At 25.1% G+C, this 24,981-nt stretch overlaps 4 protein-coding genes across 4 annotated transcripts; 1 reads left to right on the plus strand and 3 right to left on the minus strand.

Annotated features, from left to right (window-relative positions):
- Window positions 1-148: 148 nt before the first annotated feature.
- On the minus strand, window positions 149-2,232 carry PmUG01_11024800 (conserved Plasmodium protein, unknown function; the record flags this gene model as incomplete). Its single annotated transcript, XM_029005893.1, has 10 exons — window positions 149-171; window positions 322-439; window positions 599-704; window positions 830-914; window positions 1,060-1,104; window positions 1,325-1,363; window positions 1,436-1,477; window positions 1,587-1,652; window positions 1,856-1,919; window positions 2,068-2,232. 10 exons carry the CDS (start codon window positions 2,230-2,232, stop codon window positions 149-151), a joined length of 753 nt encoding a protein of 250 aa, XP_028862437.1.
- A 1,322-nt stretch (window positions 2,233-3,554) lies between these two features.
- PmUG01_11024900 (conserved Plasmodium protein, unknown function) lies at window positions 3,555-11,238 on the minus strand (the record flags this gene model as incomplete). The annotated part of the gene is made up of 6 exons (XM_029005894.1): window positions 3,555-4,164; window positions 4,461-4,564; window positions 4,713-4,814; window positions 4,949-5,044; window positions 5,173-5,226; window positions 5,341-11,238. 6 exons carry the CDS (start codon window positions 11,236-11,238, stop codon window positions 3,555-3,557), a joined length of 6,864 nt encoding a protein of 2,287 aa, XP_028862438.1.
- A 2,051-nt stretch (window positions 11,239-13,289) lies between these two features.
- SEC24A (protein transport protein Sec24A, putative) lies at window positions 13,290-17,009 on the minus strand (the record flags this gene model as incomplete). Its single annotated transcript, XM_029005895.1, has 5 exons — window positions 13,290-13,354; window positions 13,815-13,888; window positions 14,089-14,209; window positions 14,348-14,433; window positions 14,590-17,009. 5 exons carry the CDS (start codon window positions 17,007-17,009, stop codon window positions 13,290-13,292), a joined length of 2,766 nt encoding a protein of 921 aa, XP_028862439.1.
- A 3,885-nt stretch (window positions 17,010-20,894) lies between these two features.
- Window positions 20,895-22,919, plus strand: PRMT5 (protein arginine N-methyltransferase 5, putative; the record flags this gene model as incomplete). The annotated part of the gene is made up of 1 exon (XM_029005896.1): window positions 20,895-22,919. The coding sequence occupies one exon, from the start codon at window positions 20,895-20,897 to the stop codon at window positions 22,917-22,919; it is 2,025 nt and encodes a 674-aa protein (XP_028862440.1).
- Between the last annotated feature and the right edge of the window lie 2,062 nt (window positions 22,920-24,981).

Below are 24,981 nucleotides of genomic sequence, written 5' to 3' on the forward strand. Positions count from 1 at the left end.
AAAAAAAGCATTTTGTTATAGTGAAATATACATTCCTTTTTCGTAATATGCATTCTTCTTAACTATTGTCATTAATTTATTTGGAAATGAAGAAAAATATATATTTGTCTAAACATGCTTTACTTATAATATCTGCGGTCATCTCATTTTAATTAATTAAGTATAAATTTTCTATAAAAAAATAAAGAAATTAAATAAATACGAAAATATATTAAATAAATGAAAAGTATGAATTAGGATATCATATATTATTTATTCTATTCATTTTTTTTATTATTTTTTTTTTTTTTTTAATTTTTTATGTGCTTAAACTAAATTTACCATCTTGATGTAAAATATAGTCTTTATTTTTTTGTTTCAGTTTTTTCTTTTTCGATTTTTCATCTAATAAACTCTCTTTTATTTTAGATTTTATATTCATTATAGTTGACTCTATCAGCTAGAAAAAGAAGTAAAATTAATGAATTGAAAAATAACGGGTATAAATACTTGTTAAGGTAAAATCTACACATATTTACGCACACATATATATATATATATATATATACATATAATGATGCATCTATGTCATATGTATACTCTTTGCTTTTTATATTACGCAAGAAAAACCAGGTAAAAAAAGTGGCATATAATTATTGAATTTTATATTTTTAATTCGATGTATTTTCAGTAATATATATAAGAACTGCAAAACTAGAAACATCCTGAAGAATTTGAGAAGAATAAAAAAAATTAAATGAATATATATAAATACTTTAATATACACATTTATTCATTTTTCATTTCTTTTTTTTCTTTTTTTTTTATTTTATTGAAATTTTATTTTTACAAATTGACTGAAAAACTGAAAACTGTTGTTGCAAGCATGCGCCCATTTGTTATATTAAACACATTTATCATACAAGAGAATATTCCTATAAAATGAAGCAGAGGGTATTACACATACATATGTATATAATATATGCATGTGTTAAGGAAAAGTAACGTTTATTTTTCTCTTTTTATTATAAAAAATGAGCTTATAATAATAATAATAGTAATACTTATTATTAATTTAACCATAAAAGGACAGAATAGACACACAACTAAATGCCGTTACATTGGCTTCAAGCATTAAAGGAGGAAGTAAAAAAAAGAAGAATTTGTTTTTTTTACAATATATACAAACATCCATACATATACCTATACATGCATCCACATCCCCGCATGTACAAGCGCATATTTGAGACCAAGTACGTTTATACGCTTTATATGGGATAAAATAAGATAATGAACGCATTAAATATAAAGTAGTAGCTGAACAGTTGGTCCTATTTTTTTATACTTAAAAATATTGCGGTGCTTAAGGGGTTCCATTTATGCCCTACTAAAAAAGTATTATTAACACATTTATGGGTAACATTTCAGAGGAATCAAAAAATAAATTTTAATATACCTTTATTTTTTTTTTCATTATTTAAAAACAAATGTGTTGAATCTAAAAAAAAAAAAAAAAAAAAAGACATATATATATATATGTGTTTTTATTTTGTGAATAAACAATATGAACAGATGAGTATATATGTAAGATGAAAAAATAAAATTACTCTCAAAAAAGGTTGAGGAAAACAAAAATGATAACACTTGAGCTATAACAATGATTAGCCATAATCCTACAATGATTTTTTTAAAATACCATTAGTAAAATATGTCTTTTTATTCATATTGTTGATATACGGTCAGTAGTAGAGTATACATTTTACATTTTGGTTCGTTTAAAAATAAAAAAAAAAAAAAAAAGAACACACTATGCATGTATGTTTATATTATATATATATCTATGTTGTACTTCACCCTTTTAAGCATAAAAATTTACCAGACGTAATAGAATATAATTTATAAACACTTGAAAACGTTGAATTTCCTATAAAAAATATATTCTTCAAAAAAGGCAATATATTAGCACCTCCATATAAACATATATACATACATCTATACGTACATGCATACGTATGTAGTACTATCATTTTTCGCAAAAAATTACAACACTTTTTCCCATATTTTTTTGTTCTTTTGCTCTATTTATACCGCCAAGAGATTTATCATTATAATAATAGAACCGAACAATATAAATGTAATAGACACATTTTCAATACAACTTTTTAAAGAGCTTAGTTCATCTTTTTTAACCTTTCCAATTTTATTCTCATACTTCTTGGAATTTTTATTATGAAGTATATAATTTAGTATCATATTGCATAGTACAAATTTATAAAAAAAATATATATAAGAATGCGCGGTCACAAATAGAGTATATAATTAAAAAAAATTTTAAAACAAATTATTTTACTCTAAATTGATATATCTTATCAAAAATGAACAATAAAATTAAAACTAAAAGTATGAGTGGTATGGGCTTGGAAAAGAAAAATAAAAATTTTTGTAAAATGCAGAAAGACTGATAAGCATTTATTTTTTTAATATTATAACATGTAGAAGTATTAAACGTGTATATACATTCGTGCCTTTCTTCTAAATAATAATGAAATAAACATAAATATATATCCTCCAAAAAAAAAAAAAAAAAAAAAAAAAACAGAAGCAAAAACAGAAGCAAAAACAGAAGCAAAAAAGAAGCAAATAAAAAACGAAGAGCCAAAAGTGAAGCAGAGAAGTAAAAAAGTAAAAATTTATGAACAACTTTATTATTTTTTATACGTAATATATTTTTTCGTAAAAAGGTGCTACTAGTTAAAACACGGTTAGGCGTGTATACTACCATACGGTCACATTTACATCCATATATATACACATTAACATAAAGACTAGATGTTAAAAGCGTATTTTATGAACATGTAAAACAAATCCCTGTTGGGAGAAAATAAGAAAAAACTAAAGAAAAATGAAAAAAAGACAAATATGAAAAATTAAAAGAAGCAAAAAAAGTACATAAAATTATACGTAAGTACTATACGTACCCATATATACAAGTACATATTTCTTGAAGTTCAAATTTATCACATATTCTTCTCTACAAACGAAAAATTTGATGAACATGATTCCACATTACAAAATATTCTACAAAATGTATGGTTGAAAAAAAAAGAAAAAGAAAATAGATATAGCTGTTACATAATATATATATATATAAAAAAAAAAAAAGTTTAATGAAATAATCATAGCTTATATGCTTTTTGTAATAAGATATTCAAACGAAATAAATGCACCTACTGCGTCACTCATTTTATAGAAAAACATCTAACAGGTGATAAATAACACTCGAAATTATGCAACTGGGAATTTTTAACAATAAATAATTACGCGCAAAAACGTGTAAATATATATATATACATGTATATGTATGTATATGCATATGTACATACATGTATGTATATGTACATGTCTAAACAAGTAGACACATTCTATATGATTCAGTGTAAGTTCAAAAGGTATCCACATATAGTTCTAAGCACTTATAAATAATAAAAAAAAAAAAAAAATCATATAACTTAAAACTTACAATGTAACACCAATATTCTGTCCATTTAGTTGTTCCTCTCATATGTTATTCTTATTTAAGTAAACATACTGGGGTTCATAAAATCTAAGGAAGCCTGAAATACAGTATCAGGATTTCCTTTAAGTATAGTTAAATTATCATTTTCCAAATTGTCTTTATCTTTTTTATTTTTATTTTTATTTGCTCGTTCTCCTGATTTCCTTCCTTTTTTTTTAATAACCATGTTTTCCTTAATAATCTCATTATTCTCTACATTTCCGTTTGCTTCTATATTTTGACCTGTCTCCATATTACCCTTATCCTTTATATTTTCATGTATATCATCTATATTTCCATTTGTGTTTTTATTTTTTTTTGGTTTTATTCTTTCATATTTCCTTCTCGGTTTTTTAATTTTTAGTTCCTTATCCAGAGTTTCATTATTTCTTTCTGTCTTTTTTTTTCTTCTTGTTGTTTTATGTTTTCCTTCTACTTTTATACTCTTATTTATTTCATTTTTATTTTTTAATTTAAGGGCTTTCAATTTATTATCCAATTTTATTACCATCTTTCTCTGATCATATCCCATGTATCTGCTATAAACATTTTCGAAATGCTTTTTCATTTCATCAGTATCTGGGACCATGTCAAAATGTAAATGGTTAATAAACGAAGTTTGTTGTTCCCTTAAAAGGTTTAAAAAAAAAAAAAAATTACCAATGGAATATGTGCGTTTTGCTTAAACATATATTGATGCACAAATTCATGCACATATATAAATAAAAACAAAAACACAATGAACTTACAGGAACAATTTTCACATACTTGAAAGTGATTAAATATATATCTTTTGAAGAATAAACAATTTATTTTATTGTTAATAACAAAAAAAAAAAAACAAAAAAAACAAATGATATACATAAACGAATAATTTTTCCAAGCTGCACATTTCATGCACACACATTATTTTCCTTTTTTGTACCTCCACTTAATCGTAAATAACTTATTACAAAAATCAGAGTTCAGAATGTTTCTGTAATCATAAGGCGTAATCTGCGTTAAGAGTCTTTTTTGATTATACCCAACCTGTATGCGGTAAAATGGACGAATACAAAATGAAGGGAACAACTGCATCATTTCAGAGGCATAAATAAATACATATACATGTTTATACATATATATATATATATATATATATGTATAAATAATCACATCTTACACTTCTTATACTTACGAATGCGAATTCATTTGCCTTGGTTTCCGCTGTGTCTAAATCGAGCAGGCTATCGGTTGTGATGTTATTTAACGGTATATTGATCATTGTTTTAAAAAATTGCTATATATAAAATAAACAGAAAAAATTTGTATTTATATATTTATGTTTACATGTTATACTTATATGCACATTATTTTATATTTAAAACAAAATATGGCATACTTTCTATTTCTATAAAATATATTCATAATTACATCTAAAGATTTCTCATCTAAATAGGGTTCTTTGTTTTTGTTTTTGTTTTTTCTTCTCCTCTTTTTTGGTTTCATTTGATTTTTCAAATGTTCAACCTTTATCAAAAAAAAAAAAAAAAAAAAAAAAAAAAAATACAAAATGTTGGGAATATCTTATACCTACATATCTCCGTTACATACATCTATTTAAAACATAAAAAAAAAACTATATTTTGTGCTCTTACTAATTTATCATCTAAAGTTCTCTGATTAAAGTACATTATCAAGGAGTTTATATTCTATAAGGAAGAAAAGGTGTACGTGTTTATGTGCATATATAAGATCAGTGAAGTACATGCAAACGTACGTGCACATATGCATACACACTCCAAAATTAACCCTACCTGATGCACAAATAGCCTCGAGTTCTTAAATCTCGAATTTGCGTTATTTCTATTTTTTCCCAATAAATGAAAGTACTGATCTAGCCTGTAATTGTTGGAAAATTCTATTAAAGGCCATATTAAATGAAGTCTATCTTTAAATGCGTTTTTTAATATATCTACTACTTTTTCCACATTATTTATTATACAAGTAAATCCTAATGTACTTTTTATTTTGTCTAAACATATATGTATTCTTTTTATAATTAACATATCAATTTTTTGAAGTTGTAATTTTCCCATAAAGAAGGCCAGATTTTTCCTTCTCAAATTGTGTATGTCTTTTTTTTTAAATAAAGATAGCATATCTTTGTTATTATTGATATTCTCGTTTAAAGCAATAATATCATTTATATTTTTTTTCTTGAAAACTCTATTTAAACAAAAACTAAACTTTTTATACTTCTTTCTAAATGTGTTAATAGTATTTATTCTAATATTTCTACTTAAACTTTTAATAAGACTACGAGAACCTTTCATATTAGGTGTGAAATTACTTTGCGGGAAACATAACTTCTTCATATTTTTATTTTTTTTTATATATGAATTATTTTCTTCATTATTATATAAATCGTTAATGCTAGTGGCATCTTTACTTTCATAATATTGAAGCATCTGCGTCATTTGCATTTCTTTGGTTTTAATTTTACCTTTATTTCTTCGTGCTCCTTTTTCTTTTTTTATCATTTCCTTCCTAGCGTTTTTCCTTCTTGATTCATTGGTAACAACATTATTATCATCATTACAACTCTTATCATTAAAACTTTTAACATTATTATTATTAACATTATTATTGTCACTGTTGCTCTCCTTTTTGTAATCTTCTACTAGGAAATTTAACAAATACTTTGTAGAAAGGTCTTCATGATCACCCATATACGTATCATCCATACTGTTGAAATTGATCTGTTCTCCTTTTACATTTACATTTATTTTTCCCTCAGAAGATATATTATCCAGCATCATATTCATGCTATTATTATAAGAGTGTCCCTCACCTCTTCCCTCATAAAATTTTGTACTTTCCTTATTCATTATCATTTGATCAATTTCAATATTTACGTTTGCCGCCTCCATATTTAACAAATCAACATTCCTCTGACTACCATCCACATCAACATTGTTACAAAAAGATGGTGATAATTTTGTCTGATTTGTTAATTCTAAATTATTATTTTTTCTTCTCCTATATTTTTTTACTTTGCCATTTTTGTTTAAACGATTATTCAAATCCTTTTCACCTCTTTCCATATTTTCTGAACAAGTTATAATATTAAGCATATTGGTACTTCCTTTTTCATTAAGTATTTCATTTTTTTGAAAATTACTTTTGTTAAATTTATTTCTATTTTTATTGTGATCGTTTTCCAAATGCTGTCCATCATACATGTATCTGTTTTCTTCGTTTAAACTGTACATGCCACTTAAAGTTATGTCCTTATCATTAAAAGCTGTATTTTCCTTCGTCATATTTATGTTATTATTACTGCTATATTCTACACTGTTCATATTAATGTTCGTAGACAAGTTTAGCATACAGTCATTATTTTCACTTGTAAACCTATCTTTCGCATTAATATAAATGCCACTCACGGTTAGGTTACTCTGTACATTGTTGTTAAGGGGAATCAATTTACCTTGCTCGTTCATAAAAATTTTGGATGTATTGCTCTTAGTTGATTCCTTTTTGCTTATTCTAGATTTTCTGACTTTTTTTGCTTCTCCACTGTTATTGTTATTGATGTTGTTTCTGACAATACCACTGATATGACCTCTGATATTTTCCCCAACACTGTTTACACTTTTTTTTTTCCTCCTGACTTTGGGGGAGCTTAAAAGTCCTGCATTGGCATTGTTGGGTATAGGGTTACTATCTATGTTCATATTCATAATAAGGTCGTTGAAATTGCTGTTTATGTTATTAATTAATTTGTTGTTAATAAGGTTATCATGGCAGGTACCATTCATGATGGATATCTTAACATTATTATTATTATTATTATTATTATAACTATTATTATTATAACTATTATTATTATTATTTGTAATAGTAGTAGTAGCATTATTATTACTATTATTATCTGTAATAGTAGTAGTAGCATTATTATTACTATTATTATCTGTAATAGTAGTAGTAGCATTATTATTACTATTATTATCTATAATAGCAGTAGTAGCAGTACTATTATTATTATTAGTAGTAATAGCAGTAGTGGTAGTAGCAGCAGCAGTATCATAATTAGTTGTAATAGTAGCAGTATTATTATTATTACTGATAATACTCGTAGTAACTGTATTATTGAGAGAAGCACCAGGGGTGATATTTTCTAAATTTATTATTCCTGCTTTGTAATTATTACTAAACTTCATCTGTAAATCGTAGGATGCACTTATAATATAACTAAAACTTAACAGTGAACATTTTTCTAACTGATGTATTAAATTAGTTAAATTATTTGGGTAATAATTTTTTAAGTAGGGTATGAATGCAGCATACTTTTTCTTATTTTCATTAAATTCTTTATTTAAAAATAACCACACAAATTGTGAATCCACTTTAATTTTGTCATTTTTTATTAACAAAGTATCTTCTTTTTTTACTATTTCATTATTCAGGATGTTATTATCTACATTCATTAATCTTTCATTCATCTTTATATTTGTATCAGTATCCATATAATTATATGAATTTATCTGCATGTTATTACCATCTCCCTCTACTCCATTATGTCGATTGAAGGTATTTTCTTTAAATTTGTTATTAACAAGATCGTTAACATTCACATTGTTGCTGTGTGTACTTATATTATAGTTCAAGTTATTAATATTACTAGAGTGGTTTAAAGTGTATGAATCATTTAAACTTTTCAAGTCCTTTAAATTTCCAGCATTATTTACTGCATGGGCATCGACATAATTAACTCGGTTCATCCTATTTACAGTTTCATTTTCACCCAACATATTTTTTGCATTAGAAACATCCATATTTTTTTCTTTACTTAAATTATTATAATTTCCATTTAATGAAGAACTATTATAAAAATTATTAAAATAGGTATCATTGACTATGTTATTATTTATCATACCATTGTTCATATTTCTATTCACTCCTGACAAATTGTTAAGTAATATGTTTTGCTTTTGAGGAAATACCTGTTCATTAATACCGTACATATTTTCATACTGCTTTATAGAAGAGTAATTGTTCATTTTGTTTTCCATTAATTTGTTCCCCATTTTACTTTCTGCACACCTCGGATCTTCATTATTTGGTTTTAGCTTATCTCCGCCATAGTAATTATTATAACTATTATCAATAGAACCATTACTATAACTATAACTATTAATATTATTATTATTATTATTGATATTATTGTTATTACTATTAATAACATTATTATTGCTGTGATTAATATTAATAATATTATTATTACTGTAATTGCTATTATTAATATTATTTCTACTCGATGGGTCGTTATGAAGTCCTAGTGAGCCCGTCGAATTTGAAATAGAATTATTAAAGTAACCATTCATGCTGTTGAGCATATGTTCAGCACCCTTATTCGTTATAACCATCTGTTCGTTATTATTTGGAATAGTTTTATTTTTCTTTTCAGCACCCAAAGCAGAAAGAAGTTTTTCTTTGTCTTTCTTTTTCCTCTTTTTTGTACTCTCCATACTCATAGAATTATTATTAATAATTAAGTTCATAACATTTGTCGGGTTGTTTATATTATTAACGTAAGATGCACTTTGTATATTGTTTATATCATAAGTGGAAACGCTCTTGTTCACGTCTTCTTTACTTTTGTTTATTATATCTACATTTTGAGAAAGGGCAGATGAGTACATTTTTGGGTTAATTCCCTGTACATTTGAACTATTTAAATAATTAGTATTATTATTTAACACATTTGCACCATGGTCAATAACCAAAAAATTTGCATTCGTTTGATACGTATTATTTATCTTATACATAGGTGGTACGTCGTTATTGTTCCGGATAGTACCTCCAATATACTTACTGCTATTCGAATTGTAATTATTCTTTTGATGAAGAGAATTTAAATTATTATAATAGCTTATTTGAGAATTATCAATATTATATGGGTCCTTATTTGAATTATTTTTTATATTCTCAACTTGGAGTTTTTTTTTATCATTTAACGACATATTTAAACAAATATTGTAGCTTAAATTACTGCTTATGTTGTTATTCATTATAGAAGCATCTCCATTATTATTACTAATTTTATTTTTTTTATCCTTTAAATTGTTTATGTTAATCTTGTTCTTACTATATGTTTTCATATTATAAAAGGAATTGTTTATACTATTCTTACTATAACTGAAATTTAATTTATCTATACTATCCGTATTATTCTTCATACATGGAACTTTATCATCCGTCTTGTTATGTACGTCTGAGTGATTGCTTATACTGGAGCTTAAGCTCTTCCCATTACTTCCAACATTAGTACCTATATTCTTAATATTACTCTTTATATTACTCGTAGTATAATTCATGTTATTTAAGTTGCTTATTCTGTTACTCATGGAATCTGGATTATTAATGTTACTGTTACTATTATAGCTATTACTGTTGTTATTGTTCGTATTCTGAAAGTTAGGGAAAGTGTTAATTTTCCCCATGTTCATACTTAGGTTGTTGTTACTTAAATGGGCCATATTCCTATTTAAGTTGTTCATGTTGCTTTTTACATTACTAAGATTGTTATTTACATTGCTCATTTTTCCGTTCATCGCAATGGAATTTGCATTTGCACTATTAATTGCGTTTGGTTTGCTTACAATTGCATTAAAAATATTATTCCTATTACTGATGTTTGAATTATGGAAATTCTTACTGCTAAACATTTTGTTCGTGCTAAATGTATTAACAGCATTATTCGTATTATTCATGCTAATCGCACTATTCACGTTAATCGCACTATTCACGTTAATCATGTTCTTCATGTCAATAGCATCGTTGATGTTATTCACACCAGCTAAGCTATTTAAATCGTTTGTACCATTTCCTCTATTAATTACGTCAACTGTCTTACCTCTAATTAAATTGTTTCCAGTACTCCTATTACTTAAGCTGCTAGTGTTATTTAAGTTTTTATTAATGTCAGAAGAATTATAGAACTTAGAAGTAGTATCATTATTATTTAGCACAAAGTTTCGATAATTCGTTTGAGGAATATTCATACCTTGATCAATAATAGATCCTTTCATATTGTTAGAGAATTTATTGTAGTTCATAACATTTACTGATTTATTATTCATACTGTTATTTAAAATATAAACTGCGCTTTCATTTGTTTTTTGACCCATACCACCAATTTTCAAGTTATTTATTATGCTTGGGTTTTTAGTATTATTATTATTACTGTTATAAGCATTTTTCTTTATATTGTTGTAAGTATAAGTTATATGTTCATTATTATGACTATGTCTATTATTATTATTATTACTAATATTATTATTACTAATATTATTATTACTGTTGTCATTATAACTATTACTATTGTTATTAATACTATTATGAAAATTAAAGTTGTTGTTCACTGAATAGCTAATCGGAGAGGATTTTGACATACTCTTAAGGATGTTATTGTTATTATTTTTAAAACTGCTGCCGTTGTTTGGATGTGATGCAGTAGTATTTGATGGGCTTACACCCCTCTTTTGCAAGCTCCTATTAAGAGTACTAAGATTATTTATAAATGGATTGTTTGATACATTTTCATTATTTTCATTATTTACAGTATCTACATTACATTCTTTATTATTATTATTATTATTTGCGTTATTTCTGTACGAACTGTTTTGGGAGATGTAAAAGTTGTTATTCGGTTTCATTTTGCAATGTTTTTTTTATATGTCCGTTTGAATATGTAATTTTATTTACTACGAACTACTTTCTTTTTCTTTTTCTTTTTCTTTTTTTTTTTTTTCTTTTTTTGCACTATATCCTAAATTAAGCGATAGTTATACTGTTATAAATCTTTTGATGACTAGAAATATTTTTTTTAATGATGAATTCAAAATGGCATTTCATCATCATTGTAATCATGTAGGAATGCAAACATGTTTTACTTTTCACGTTTAGATTTTACGATTACATTTTACACTAACGTCGTCCTACGTTTTGCGCTCTTTATGTTTTGTGTTATGTTTTTTACTTCATATTCTTTTGTCTGCCATTTACTAAGTCAATTATTATAACACATATATATGTATATAACAGTACATGTATACATTTGTATGTGCTTGAATATTTTATATATTCTTTGTCATTTAAATATAGTATGTAGCAAACATTTTATTCTATCTTTTTCATCAATAAAAAGACCATTATTGTAACAATATAAAATAGAATTCTTTTCATTTACATAATTTTCATACTTTTAATTATTCACTGTTTTTAATTTTACAAAAAAAAAGAGGAGGAAATTAAATAAAATAAAGCTAAAATAAAATTAAAATACAATTGAAATAAAATTAAAATAAAATTAAAATAAAATTAAAATAAAATTGAAATAAAATTAAAATAAAACTGAAATAAAATTAAAATAAAACTAAAATAAAACTGCAATAAAACTGGAATAAAACTGAAATAAAACTGAAATAAAACTGAAATAAAACTGAAATAAAAATGAAATAAAATTGAAATAAAACTGAAATAAAAATGAAATAAAATTGAAATAAAACTGAAATAAAAATGAAATAAAATTGAAATAAAATTAAAATAAAAAAAAAATTAGAATATAAAATTATGATTTTATTAAATTGGTACAAAGAAAAATTTATCTGCGCATGACACTAATATTTTTATGTACGCTTAAAGGGGAAAAAAAATAAGTATGATTAAAAAATAAAAGCACAAAATTGAATTCATGAATGCGTATTTTCGTAACTTTAATTTCACAGTTTTCTTTTAAATTTAACGGGAAAATATATAATTGTGTTATTCGTTAAATGGAAAAAATGATTACGTACACAATCTACTCATATATATTTTATATGTGTGCATATATGTACTTACTTGTATAAGTATACTTTTATATATGAAGAGTCCATATGAAGAAATTGGCGAATCACCCGTTGACTTTATATTCAGTGCTGTTACGTATGTTACATATTTTCAGATGTTATTTCTCACGAGAGAACATCCACTACGATTACAATAATAAAAGAAAACTTTTTTAAGCATAACACAAAATTCTTTATAAGAATTGATTTCTTCTTTATTGTCTTGAACGATAATGAAAAGAAGCATAAAAATGTTTTGAAAAAAACAAATTTTCTTTAATTCTTTCAATATTAAAAAATTTTTAAAATAAAAATACATGTTAGAAAATATATTAAAATCAAAATGAACTTCATAAATAAGAAAAAATAAAAAAAAAAATTCATGCATGAAAGTATAAACGCTTATAGACTTCTGTTTTTTTCTTTTTATTTTTTTATTAAAGTACGCAGTGTTACTGGGTAAAAAATAATAATATAAAATATATAAATTAAATAATGAAAAATAAGCATAAACGACGCGTAAAATAATGAAGAAAAAAAAAAAATTTTTAAATAAGCTAGGGTAAGTGAATGATTATTACTACGAAAATGGAAGAAAAAATATATATGATGTATTATTATGGGTACAAAGTGTATATAAAACTTTTTTATCTCAACTGTACATATATAAATTTACATCAGTTCCTTCCGCTTATATGCATATATACATATACATATATATATATATATATATTATATGTTACATTTACTCATTTTAATGTGAATGAAAAAAGGAACGGAGGTAAGGGGCACAATATTAGCGCGAGAAATGTGTATACTTATAATAAAATATAATTCAATAATTTTTAAAATAAGAGTTCCAAAAAAAAAAAAAAAAATTAACGACCAAGTGCCGCAGCATGCGGATTGTTCAAAGAAGGAACAAACTGCGGGTATTTGGGACCTAAAAAAATAAAAATTTCGTAAACATATATGCATATTCATGTATCTCTTTACATACGAAACAATAAACGGTCAAAAAAAAAAAAATTTTTTTTAATTCAAAGCTATAATTTGTAGGATCCAAAAAATCACTTTATGTATAAAATGATTATATATATAATAATGTAAATACAAAGTGAATATTCATTAAAAAAAAGAAAAAAAAACTGTGCTGTAAAAAAATGTCCTTCAAACAATAACATTAATATAAGTTATAATGGAGATCTTTTGCTTTGTCACTTAAAAGGGAATATTGTGCACACAACTTAACTAGGTGTAAATATGCATATATATAATCACTTATAAATCCATTTTAAAACAAATTTTGTCAAAATTATACAAAAAATAAAATCCTATCTACATACATAACTTCACACATGTATATTATGTATATTTAAAAATTGTAATTCTTTTTATCTTACAAATTTTTGCTAAAAATTCTTTTAAAGACATCATCATGTGTTGTGATCTATCTTCAATTAAACATGAGAAAAATCTACAAGGTTAAATTATATATATATATATATATATATATATATATATATATATACATATAGACACATAGATATACATATATAAAGATGTGTATACATAATGTCACACGTTTTTTCCTTCATGCGGTCAGAAACACATATACATACACATATGAGGATATATAATGGAAAAATTAATGAGCATATATATAGGAAACATTACTTATATTCCAATGGGTCTCCTTGCTTCACGATCAACAGTTTCATATACGAGGGTGTTCTATTTTTCCTTAACACATTAATTATGTTTAATACTTGCACACCACAAGGATTACCGGTTGACCCTAAAAAATTTTTAAATAATAGGGGAAGGGGGGGGGAAAAAAAATTACATAAATGCATCTTCCACTACAAATTAACACAACACATATATATATATATATACATACAAACATAAATACATATCTTCTTTTCTGAATTACCTATATGATTTTCCGCATATTCCGAATTTAACTGTTCTATGGATTGAACTCCAAACACTGCATACATCCACTGGGGATTGATACTTCTGCGAAGGACAAATAAAAAGTGTACCGCACGTGTGCATGATCATGTACAGGCATTTGCGCACAATCATACACATGTATGTATGGACCGTTGTACTAATTCAAAATAAAATAGTCTTTCACGAAACAGTAATGTATAGACTTATTTTTCGAAATACCTCCCTATCCACATAACAATATGTTCCCCATCTTCAACTAAGTAACAACCATCTTGTGTCATAATTTCACAAGTCAAATTCAACGTGTCAGGTAGCATAATAGAATTGTTCTCATCATAGTTACCATGATGTTTTTCTAAATTGTGTAAACTAAACATTCTTGGATAAAAATAGGCTTCTACTGATTCCACAGGTATATTTTCAACTCTTGACCAATGAAAAATTCTTAAGTCAGGTGAAATGTCTCCACTATCCCTAAAAGAAATTGACTTTAGCATACCTAAAATATATACAGATAATAACCTAGCACTTTCTGATGGTAGTAACTGTGCCGATAACACCTGAGAACAAAGTGTTTGAATTAAATTTCTTCCATCAGCTATTTTCCCTTTCTTAGTAATATCTATTGCTTGATGAGATAATAATGATACAACAACTTGAGGATTAACTGAATCTGTAATGGTTTTAATATTCTGTGTAACAGGCAAAGCATAAGTATGTAAACGAATTCTTCTTTCACCATTAGAGTTCGTATATAATAAAGCTGACTGGACATAGACCACAGAATCTTGAACTACATTTTCTTCCAAATCAACAATAATACTAAAATTTTGATGAGAGTGACAATTTGGTAAAGCTAATAAGTCTACTCCTCTGAATTGAAAATTTCCATACCAGTTAGTAATTTTCCATCCTCTACTTATTCTTATTCTCATTACTGATTCCCAAGCAATTTCTGTTGTTAATGCAAATAATAATTCCTCTCTTAATTTATCACTATATTGATGTACATTAAATTGTGGATAATAATATAAAGAACCTCCTGAATTCTTAATTAAAGGGTATATGGTAGCTAAATCGAGATTATATAATGGGCATGCAAACAAATCTACTGCAATTTGATATTGTGTTATGTTTTGTGCTAATTCGGCATATAAATTATTAAAAGGAGTTAACATTTCCACTTCTCTTACCTTGGCATCTACAACATTATTTCCTGAACTATTTGAACTATATATATTTTTATAACTACTACCTTTATCTTTTATTTCTCTATTTACATTTACTGTTAGATCGCCAATATTTGGCACTGATGATACAAAAAATAAAAGTTTTCCACCCACTTTTTTTAATACCATTACTGCTGCTTTTAATGCATTACCAGCACAAGAATCACTCATTTTATTATTTCTCCACATAGTAGGTAAATTATCTAATAACACATCTATCACATTTTGACATTCATGGGCATTTACTAAAATATCTTCAGGTAAAGGGATAAATATATCTTGTATATCTGGTACTATCATCATTTGTGTTTGTTTTAAATTTGAATTTAAATTGTAAAAATGAACAGTAGAATCAAATGTCATAATTCCAATTAAGGTACGAGAATCGAATGAATTTTTATTATTAAGATCACTATTTTTTGGTAATAATTTTTTAATAGTACTACAAACCACATCTAATAAACCTGAATTAACAGATGTCACTGTTACATCAATTAAAAATAAATAAACAGGAGGTTGCGGGGGTCTTATCATGTAATCACTTGGGGCAATAAATTCAACACTACCCGTACATAATTCTGGTCTTTGAAATAAATCTTTTCTTTTTCCTTTCTCATCTAATGGAACAAAATAAAATTGAGGTGTATCATTCACATGATAGCACATGTTACAATTCCATTTTTTCCCTCCTGCTTCGAACCTAACAAATGGGTTTATATATGTTCTACATTTTTTACATCTAACAACAGTTGAATTTCCAAAATTTACTGATGATAACTCGGGATATCCCTCAGGTATTGGAGCTAATGGTTGTATTACAAAACCTAAAGGCACATATGCTTTCTGTTTTAATGTTGTATTTGCTGGCATATAACTTACAGAACTTTTTACAAAATGAGAAAATGCATTAAATTGTAAAAATTCTTGATAAGAATCATTTATAATTGGTTGTACTACATTATTTACATGTCCGCTAGTATCATACCCTAATACGTTTCCTTGTGTTTTTAATATATTGGTAGGGCTACCTTGTACAGGAATAAATTGATTAGGCACACCTCGATATTGTGCTTGGTTATTTAAATATGCATTTGTATTTGTTCCATCTCCATATATATTTTCGTTTATATTACTTGTATTCATATGTGGTTGATTTGGAATACTATATCCTCCCTGTTGCATTTGCTGTTGTGGATGATAATAACCTTGTATATACACATTTTCATTTCCTTTAAGATTATTACTATTACTTGCTATATCAGCAGTATTATTGTTATAAAAAAAAGGGTTGTTCATTGGTTTATTTACATTATTTTGATTACTGTTATTATAAAATGTAGCATTACTATTAGCATTGATATTGCTGTTGTTGTAACTGTTTAACCCTCTATTATTTTCATATGGCTGCATTTTAACTTCGAAAATTGTCTATTTACACAAGTGATAAATGTTCTTAGAAAAAAAAAAAAAAAAAAAACTAATGTTTCCTAATTCCTTTACTAGTAAATAACTCTTGCTCCTTTGTAATATATGGAAGTGAGTAAAGGAAATGGAGGAGAATCACTATATATAAAAAATAGCTTCAAAATATAATCGCAAAAGTAAATCTAAATGTACACCTAAACAAACACATAAAATACACAACAAATATACAGGTATAAATGTATATATACCCGCAAATGTACAAGTTAACGCGTAAATATACACAATAGTGTGCTCGCAAATTACGCAAAAATGTACACGCAAATTACACGAAAATATATATGTATATGTATGTATAATAAATGTATAATTTTTTCCTTTTTCACTAATTATATTAGCTATATAATCATTTGGCTATGTATTATGTTTCTTAAGCAATACTTTTTTCATCTAATAATTTTATTATCCTTTATACATATTATATCTAATGTTTTGTTTAATTTTTTTTTTTTTTTTTCATTATTTATGTTAAATTTCTTTCCTATGTTCGTTTTATTAAGTTTTTGCTTATTTCTGTAATTATGTGTTTAATTTTTTATGATTATGCAAAAAAATTAAGCAGTGCCACATATTTTTATGAATTCATAATAACACATACAATAATATATTTGTATGTATATAAAATATATATGTATAAATATACAAAACTTTTATTCGCTTAAGTGTATAAGTATGCACTAAATAGTTATTAACACAAATTGTACAACTTTTTGCTATTTTTTCTTAATAAGTGCTTTGTTATTATGAATATAATAATTACGTTCACATATATAATTATGTTCATATATAATATATCAACACGTTAAAATCTCTTTTTCCTAACAAATTTTTTCAATTTTTTTTTTTTTGGAATTTTACCTTATATAGGGAGCTTTATTATTTATACACTGCTACAAATCATCACACTTCAAAAATTTACAAAAAAAAATTAAAATAAAACAAACTAAAACAAAATAAAACAAAACAAAATGAAGAAAAATAAAATAAAATAAAATAAAACGATATAAAATAAAATAAAACAAAATTATTCTGTATTACAATATTTTCCCAAATTCAAAATATTCACGTAATTTTTATATTTTACGCGAAATTTCAATACAACATTTATATTACATCTTTGCGAATTCATGTTATTTTTTTATTTTAATTATGTGGAGTTTTTTTTGTATGATCTTTTTAAGAAGAATTTCCATTAAGAGGCTATTTACATATATATTTATTTTATATGTAGTTCACACACATACAAGTATTTAAATAATTTTATACTTTAGTAAATAATTTTAAATTGTACATTAAATATTATTTTTTTGGTCATTTCATAAAATTGCATACTCTTGTATGAACGTTATAATAAAGTGAATTATATAGTTCAGAGTTTTTACTGGAAAGAAGAATATATAATAGATGTACGTGGGCATATATACATACGTGTCGATATAACATGATGAAACGTATGAGTATGAGAAAAGTAGTAAAATAAGCACATTAATTTATATACCAAAACATGAACAAATTAATTGCGGAAAAACTGTAACTATTTTGTTACTATGTATTTCTTAGCATTATAGGCGAAGTTAAAAAAATTTGTGTTTATATATATATTTATGTTATTTTTGCCTTTAATCTCTTTATTTTTTTGTAAACTTGGGTCTCCTATAAAAGCCTCTGTGCTGTGCATAACTTTTTTCTTCTAAAGCGTTCCTTAACACTGTCCTTCCTTAAACTCATTTCTGTTATATTTTAACCATGTAAAAATATAATACTGTTTTTTGTTTAAACAAATATTGTTAAGACATTCATAAAGCTAAACAAACAGCGAGAAATAAAAAAAAATATAAATAATGAGAACATATACAATAAGCAAAGAAAACAGGAGAGGACAAAAAAGGAAAAGAAAAGAAAAAAAAAGTAACAGTATCACTTAATTGGCACTAAAATATATTTTACATGTTATTTGAGTATATGACACGCAAAAATTATTATAAAATCAAATTATGCACAAAAATGTATATATATATATAACGGTACACATAAGAGAATATTATGAAAATGACAGAAACTTTCTTAGTTGTTACCAGTAGTACAAGTTCTAATTCATTCTCTGTTAATATGATGTAAAGATGTTTTGTGCATTGTATCAAATTTATATCTGAAGTACCTATATCTTAAGAATGTGTATATGTAAATACTTAAAAAACTATATACCGTAAACGTAAATATGTGTGTGTGTAGGTGCATATTTAAACAGTTCTAATAATTAAAAAAAAAAAAGAAAAAAAAAACTTTTTTTTGTTTAAATTAAAAGTAGTCACTTATATGTATTAATCTGAATTATGTAAAAAGAAGTTTCTTAGAATATATTTATTTAAAATTTTTAATAAGATTAGTGAAAAAAAAAATAATAAAAAATTTCCTTTAATTTTTGATGAAAAAAGACTACATTTGTAATTATCTATAATTTTTACACTCTGTCCTTTACGCCAACTCTCGATAATTACTACTTAATCATTTTGTGTAATAATTCCATAACAAGTGTTTCCATATGTTGATGCTTACACAAGTAGTTCATATACTCTTCCAACGGTGAGATTGTATCTATTATTAACGCGCTCTTCAATTAAAATTAAATATAAGAATTGTATCTTTTGACTGGCAAATGGCGTGAAATTAGAATCTTAAAATTTTTTTTCATTTACGCATGGGCGAAATTAGCTCTTCCAATTATACTTTAGCTTATAAAATTATTCTGTTACGGTAAATATGGTATTAGTGTAATGATTTTTTTTTTTTTTTTATTACGACGAAACACCTATAGTAACACTTTTCATTTTGTTCAAATGTTAAAAGTCCAAAAACATTAGTGCTCATTAAAACAACAAATCATGTATACGAGAAATTTTTATTGCAAAGGTTTCGTTCTCATGTTTTCTAAAATATTCGATACTAAAGGTTGTACCTCTACATCGATATTAAAAAATAAAGCCCCACATTTTTTATATTATTATTTTTTTTCAAGTTTTGAGAGCTTATATGCTGTTATGAGCACAAAAAGGTAACAGAAAAACTGTTCTTAGTTAAACGGTTAAAGAGGTTATAAGAAAGCAGAAAGGCAATAATGACCATTTCATATTATTAAACTTATTTTGGAGATCATCTGAGAGTTATACGCTTTTGTATTAATAAATAATAAACTAAGCACGTATTTAATAATGTGTACTAGTATATATAGTCAAATTATCCATAAGGCATGGCATTTATATATTGTATAGATATATATGTATACATTTACTCACTCTCTTGAGCGGTTTTTCGCCTCCTCCGTTCAGTGCTATTATATTTTTGTTTCATTTTATGTTCTTTTGCTTTGAAAGTGTATGATATTTATTTAATAACGAATTGAATTTATATTACGAGCTTTTATTTCGTACCCCTTGTACAATAAATTTATTTAACCCTATCTATCATACTCAATATAATAACACTCTATAACGAGAAAAATATTGTGGTTTTACAAAAGCGTAATGTTTGTAAACACTTATTTGAATACGAAATGAAATTAATGGATTTCAAAAGTTGGGCTTTATTGAAATAGATACAAACAGAACGTATGTGTTATAAGCCTCCTCTATTTTTTTTACTAATAAAATTAAATATATACATTTAATAACATACATACAAACATACATATAAGGAGAGCAATAGTTCCTTACAAAAAATATTGTTCACGGAATACACATAGATTATCATAAAGCATATGAATAAATACGTTTGTCAAGAATACTTTTAAAAGGAATAGATTATGTAAAGGAAAAAATGCCTCTAAAAAACAAGTATGCAGTTTTAAAAATAGGAATAGAATATAATTACCATGAGGACGTAAGCGAAATAGATGATATTGATATAGATTTTTTGGTATGTAAACTGTTTAAAGAGAGCACCACAGACGGTAATCTTATTATTCCGTCTGAATATACTTCTTCTCTATATTCTAAATTATCGAATACATATAAAGTAGATCCCCTTTTTGGGAATAAATTTAATGATAGAGAAATTTGGAAAACAAAGATTTACGGTTTAATATCTGAATGGATTGATACAGATAACCCCAATGAGCATTTTAGTTCATACAGTATTGATGTATTAAACAAAGAAATACAATGGACTAGTTATATATTAATACCAAATTTAATTATTAATACACCATCTTATAATAAATGTGATAATTATGCAAGATGTATTAATGCGAATATTCATAATTATAACGGAGTATCCATAATAGTAAGGATACCAATAGCTAAAAAAATTGAACACACGAATTTGTATAGTAGTAATTCCCACAATGCTAATTGTGCAAAATCCTACAAAATTATAAACGGGTGGAATGTTTGGGCAAAATTTATCTCCTACTGTAATTATAATATATCCCATATGAACGTAGGCTTGGAACTTGTGAATGTAAAAGACTTCGAAATTAATGATATAAATTTAGATGTATGGAAATCAGAACCCGTAAAATTAATTATAATACCATTGAATTCATTTATCATTGATTCTAAAAGTGGATACCCATATTTACCAAAAAAATTAAAAGATTTGTTAATATTCTTTTTTAGAAGAAATATTGAGATAGTATTAACTGGATGGAAAGAAAGATTGAATCATTTGTATTATCAAGATAATGGTAAAAAAGACGTAGAAGGAATTAATGAAAAAATAAACTCAGATACAAGTTACTTAAAATTTTGTATGTATTATTTAAAAAGACTTTTTATGTCTATCGAAAATTTTGATAACGAAACTTTATTTGACCATGCATACTGGGACTACCTACAAATACCTTTGCAACCGTTAAAGGATAATTTATGCTCTCAAATATATGAAATATTCGAAAAAGATAAAATGAAATATGAACAGTATGAATTAGCTATTAGTAAATACTTATCCAAACGACTCCAAAATAGTAGTAATAATAGTAAAACAGTAAGTAGTATAGAATTCACTATTTTTGTCGTAGGAGCAGGAAGGGGACCACTTGTTGACTCCACCTTACGTGCCCTTGAAAAAAATAAAATTACCAATTATGAAATTTATGCTGTAGAAAAAAATGATAGTGCTATTTTAGTTCTTGAAAATAGATTGGAAGAAGAAGAATGGAAAAATGTTAAGGTTATTCATAGTGACATGAGATATGTACAAATAGAGAAAAAAGCAGATTTGATTGTTAGTGAATTGTTAGGTTCATTTGGTGATAATGAATTATTTCCGGAGTGTCTAGATGGAATACAAAAATATTTAAAGAAGGATGGGGTAAGTATACCCAAAAATTGTTTATCTTATGTTGAGCCTATATCTTGTTCTAGCCTCTATCATAAAATATGTCACAATTCTTTTTCAGGAAATAATGAAATGTTTTATGTAGTCAATTTATATTCTTATTGTAAAATATCGGAAGAACAACCAAAAGAGTGTTTCTATTTTGAAATACCCAATAAAGATATTAAAAAGGACAATACTCATAATAATCGTTATAAAAATATTAATTTTAAAATTAAATTAGATTCTTATTTGCATGGTTTCTTATGCTATTTTAAAAGTCAATTATATGATGATGTTTATATATCAATTGAACCAATTACTCATACCAAAAATATGCATAGTTGGTATCCATTATTTATCCCTATAAATAAAATCATTTTTTTAAGAAAAGAACAACATCTGTCTCTGAGTATTTGGAGACTAACTGATTGTCATAAAATTTGGTATGAATGGTGTATCAATGAACCCATTACAACAAGCATTCACAATTTCAATGCTCGACATTTTTTTATCGGAAAATAATAGAGATTAAAGTCATTTGAAGGGAGGAATGAACACCAAAAATAAAAAAAAATGCAAAGAAAAGAAATTAAAATATAATGAATAAGCAGTTGTTTAGTAGGTATCGTTTCCACCGTATTTCTGGAGTGTGTAAGCCTTTTTAATCCTTTTTTGTTTTATGTTATTCTTTCGTATATTTACTTTGTTTATTTATTTTTTTGTTCATCAATTTGTTCCTTTATTCACGTATGTGTTTGCTTATTTGTTTGCTTATTTGTTTGCTTATTTGTTTGCTTATTTGTTTGCTTATTTGTTTGCTTATTTGTTTGCTTATTTGTTTGCTTATTTGTTTGCTTATTTGTTTGCTTATTTGTTTGCTTATTTGTTTGCTTATTTGTTTGCTTATTTGTTTGCTTATTTGTTTGCCTATTTGTTTGCTTATTTGTTTGCTTATTTGTTTGCTTATTTATTTGCTTATATATTTGCTTGTGTATTAGTATAATTTTTTAATTATTTATTTATATTTTTATCTTACTTTGTAGGCCTACTATTTGCTTTATTATTAATCACAAACATCGATTCTCAATTTATTTACAGTTAAATTAGATTTAGCCTTATTTGTTCTAAGAACGTTTTTATCGTACCAAAAAATATGGGATACAAATTTTAAATCAGTTTTTGTAACTAAATATTTCACTTTTTAAAATTTTATTAACCCAGTATTATTGAAATATTATTTAAGTTTTGTTATTATTTTTTTTTTTTTAAATCAGCATAAACAAAAAATTTGCGTTCTAAGCAATTACTTTCGTATTAGTTGTTTTCCTCGACTTGTTACCATTTGATGTATGTTAAAATAATGTAGTATAGAAAAGAAGCCTACGAATAAATGCACATGCATTTAATATACAAGCATATGTACATGTATGTATATATTTATAATATATATATATGGCCTACCTTAATGAACGCACTATATTTGTACGAGTGAACAGGTGCATAAAGGTTACGTTGAATAATACATTTATTAAGCTAGTGCTAATAGATGACACTGTTGTTTATTTCTATTTTCGTTATGTATTCTTTTTCATCTTCCTTTATTTATAGGAAATTATCTCATATTCTCCCTTTTCCACATTAAAAACAATGGTACACATGTAAAAATATATATACGTATTTACACATATATGTATACACACACGTACGTACACAGAAATATGTACACACACATATGTATACACACATATTACACTCATATATTTACATAAAAATATATATTTTTGTTATTATATGCTACTATTTTGTGTAAAACTTTTCCTTTCAATCCAAAAAAAAAACATGTAATAGCAACTGCTACTAAAAGATTACATTTAAAAATACAACTTTATTTCGTAATATTTTCGCACAACATGTTTATTCGTTCTTTTTTGAGTAACATTTAATTCATTATAAAAATTTTTATCTTACACATGATTTCGTCTTAACAGATTTATATTCCCCTATTGTTTTCCAATATATCTGTAATATGTAATCAAAAATGTTATACACTTTTTTTTTTTTTTTTGGCTTGTGAATTTTTATTATTATAACTAATATGTATTAAAATTTATAATAACCTCTAAATATATGTGGGAAAAATATAAAAAAATTGTTCTTTGTTTTAAAATTACCAACAAAAGCATATAAATTTTTTTTAGTGTAGACTATATAAATATATAGCATACTTTTTCGGTCAAATATTTCATTGTGTTTTTGGTTTTTTTAAACAATATAAGAATTCGCTTTAAAAAATAGATTAACGCTTCCTTTTTTAAAAATACACGCATGGAAGTTATTAATTTTTTTTTATCTCTTCTTTCAAAATTGTAGTTTCAAAGAGTTGTATAATTAGTAATACACCCATTTATCGAAATTATTCATTATTCATTATTTGTTATTTTGTCGTTTTGTAATTTTGTTATTCTGTTATTTTGTTCTGGTATTCCGTTATTCTTTTTTTTTTTTTTTTTTTGCATATATTTAGATTCTATGGATGGATATTAGATATGTTTTATTTTTAGCTTTTTTTTTCAGTTTTTCCTTA

Source organism: Plasmodium malariae (assembly GCF_900090045.1).
Source record: "Plasmodium malariae genome assembly, chromosome: 11".
Taxonomy (NCBI): Eukaryota; Apicomplexa; class Aconoidasida; order Haemosporida; family Plasmodiidae; genus Plasmodium; species Plasmodium malariae.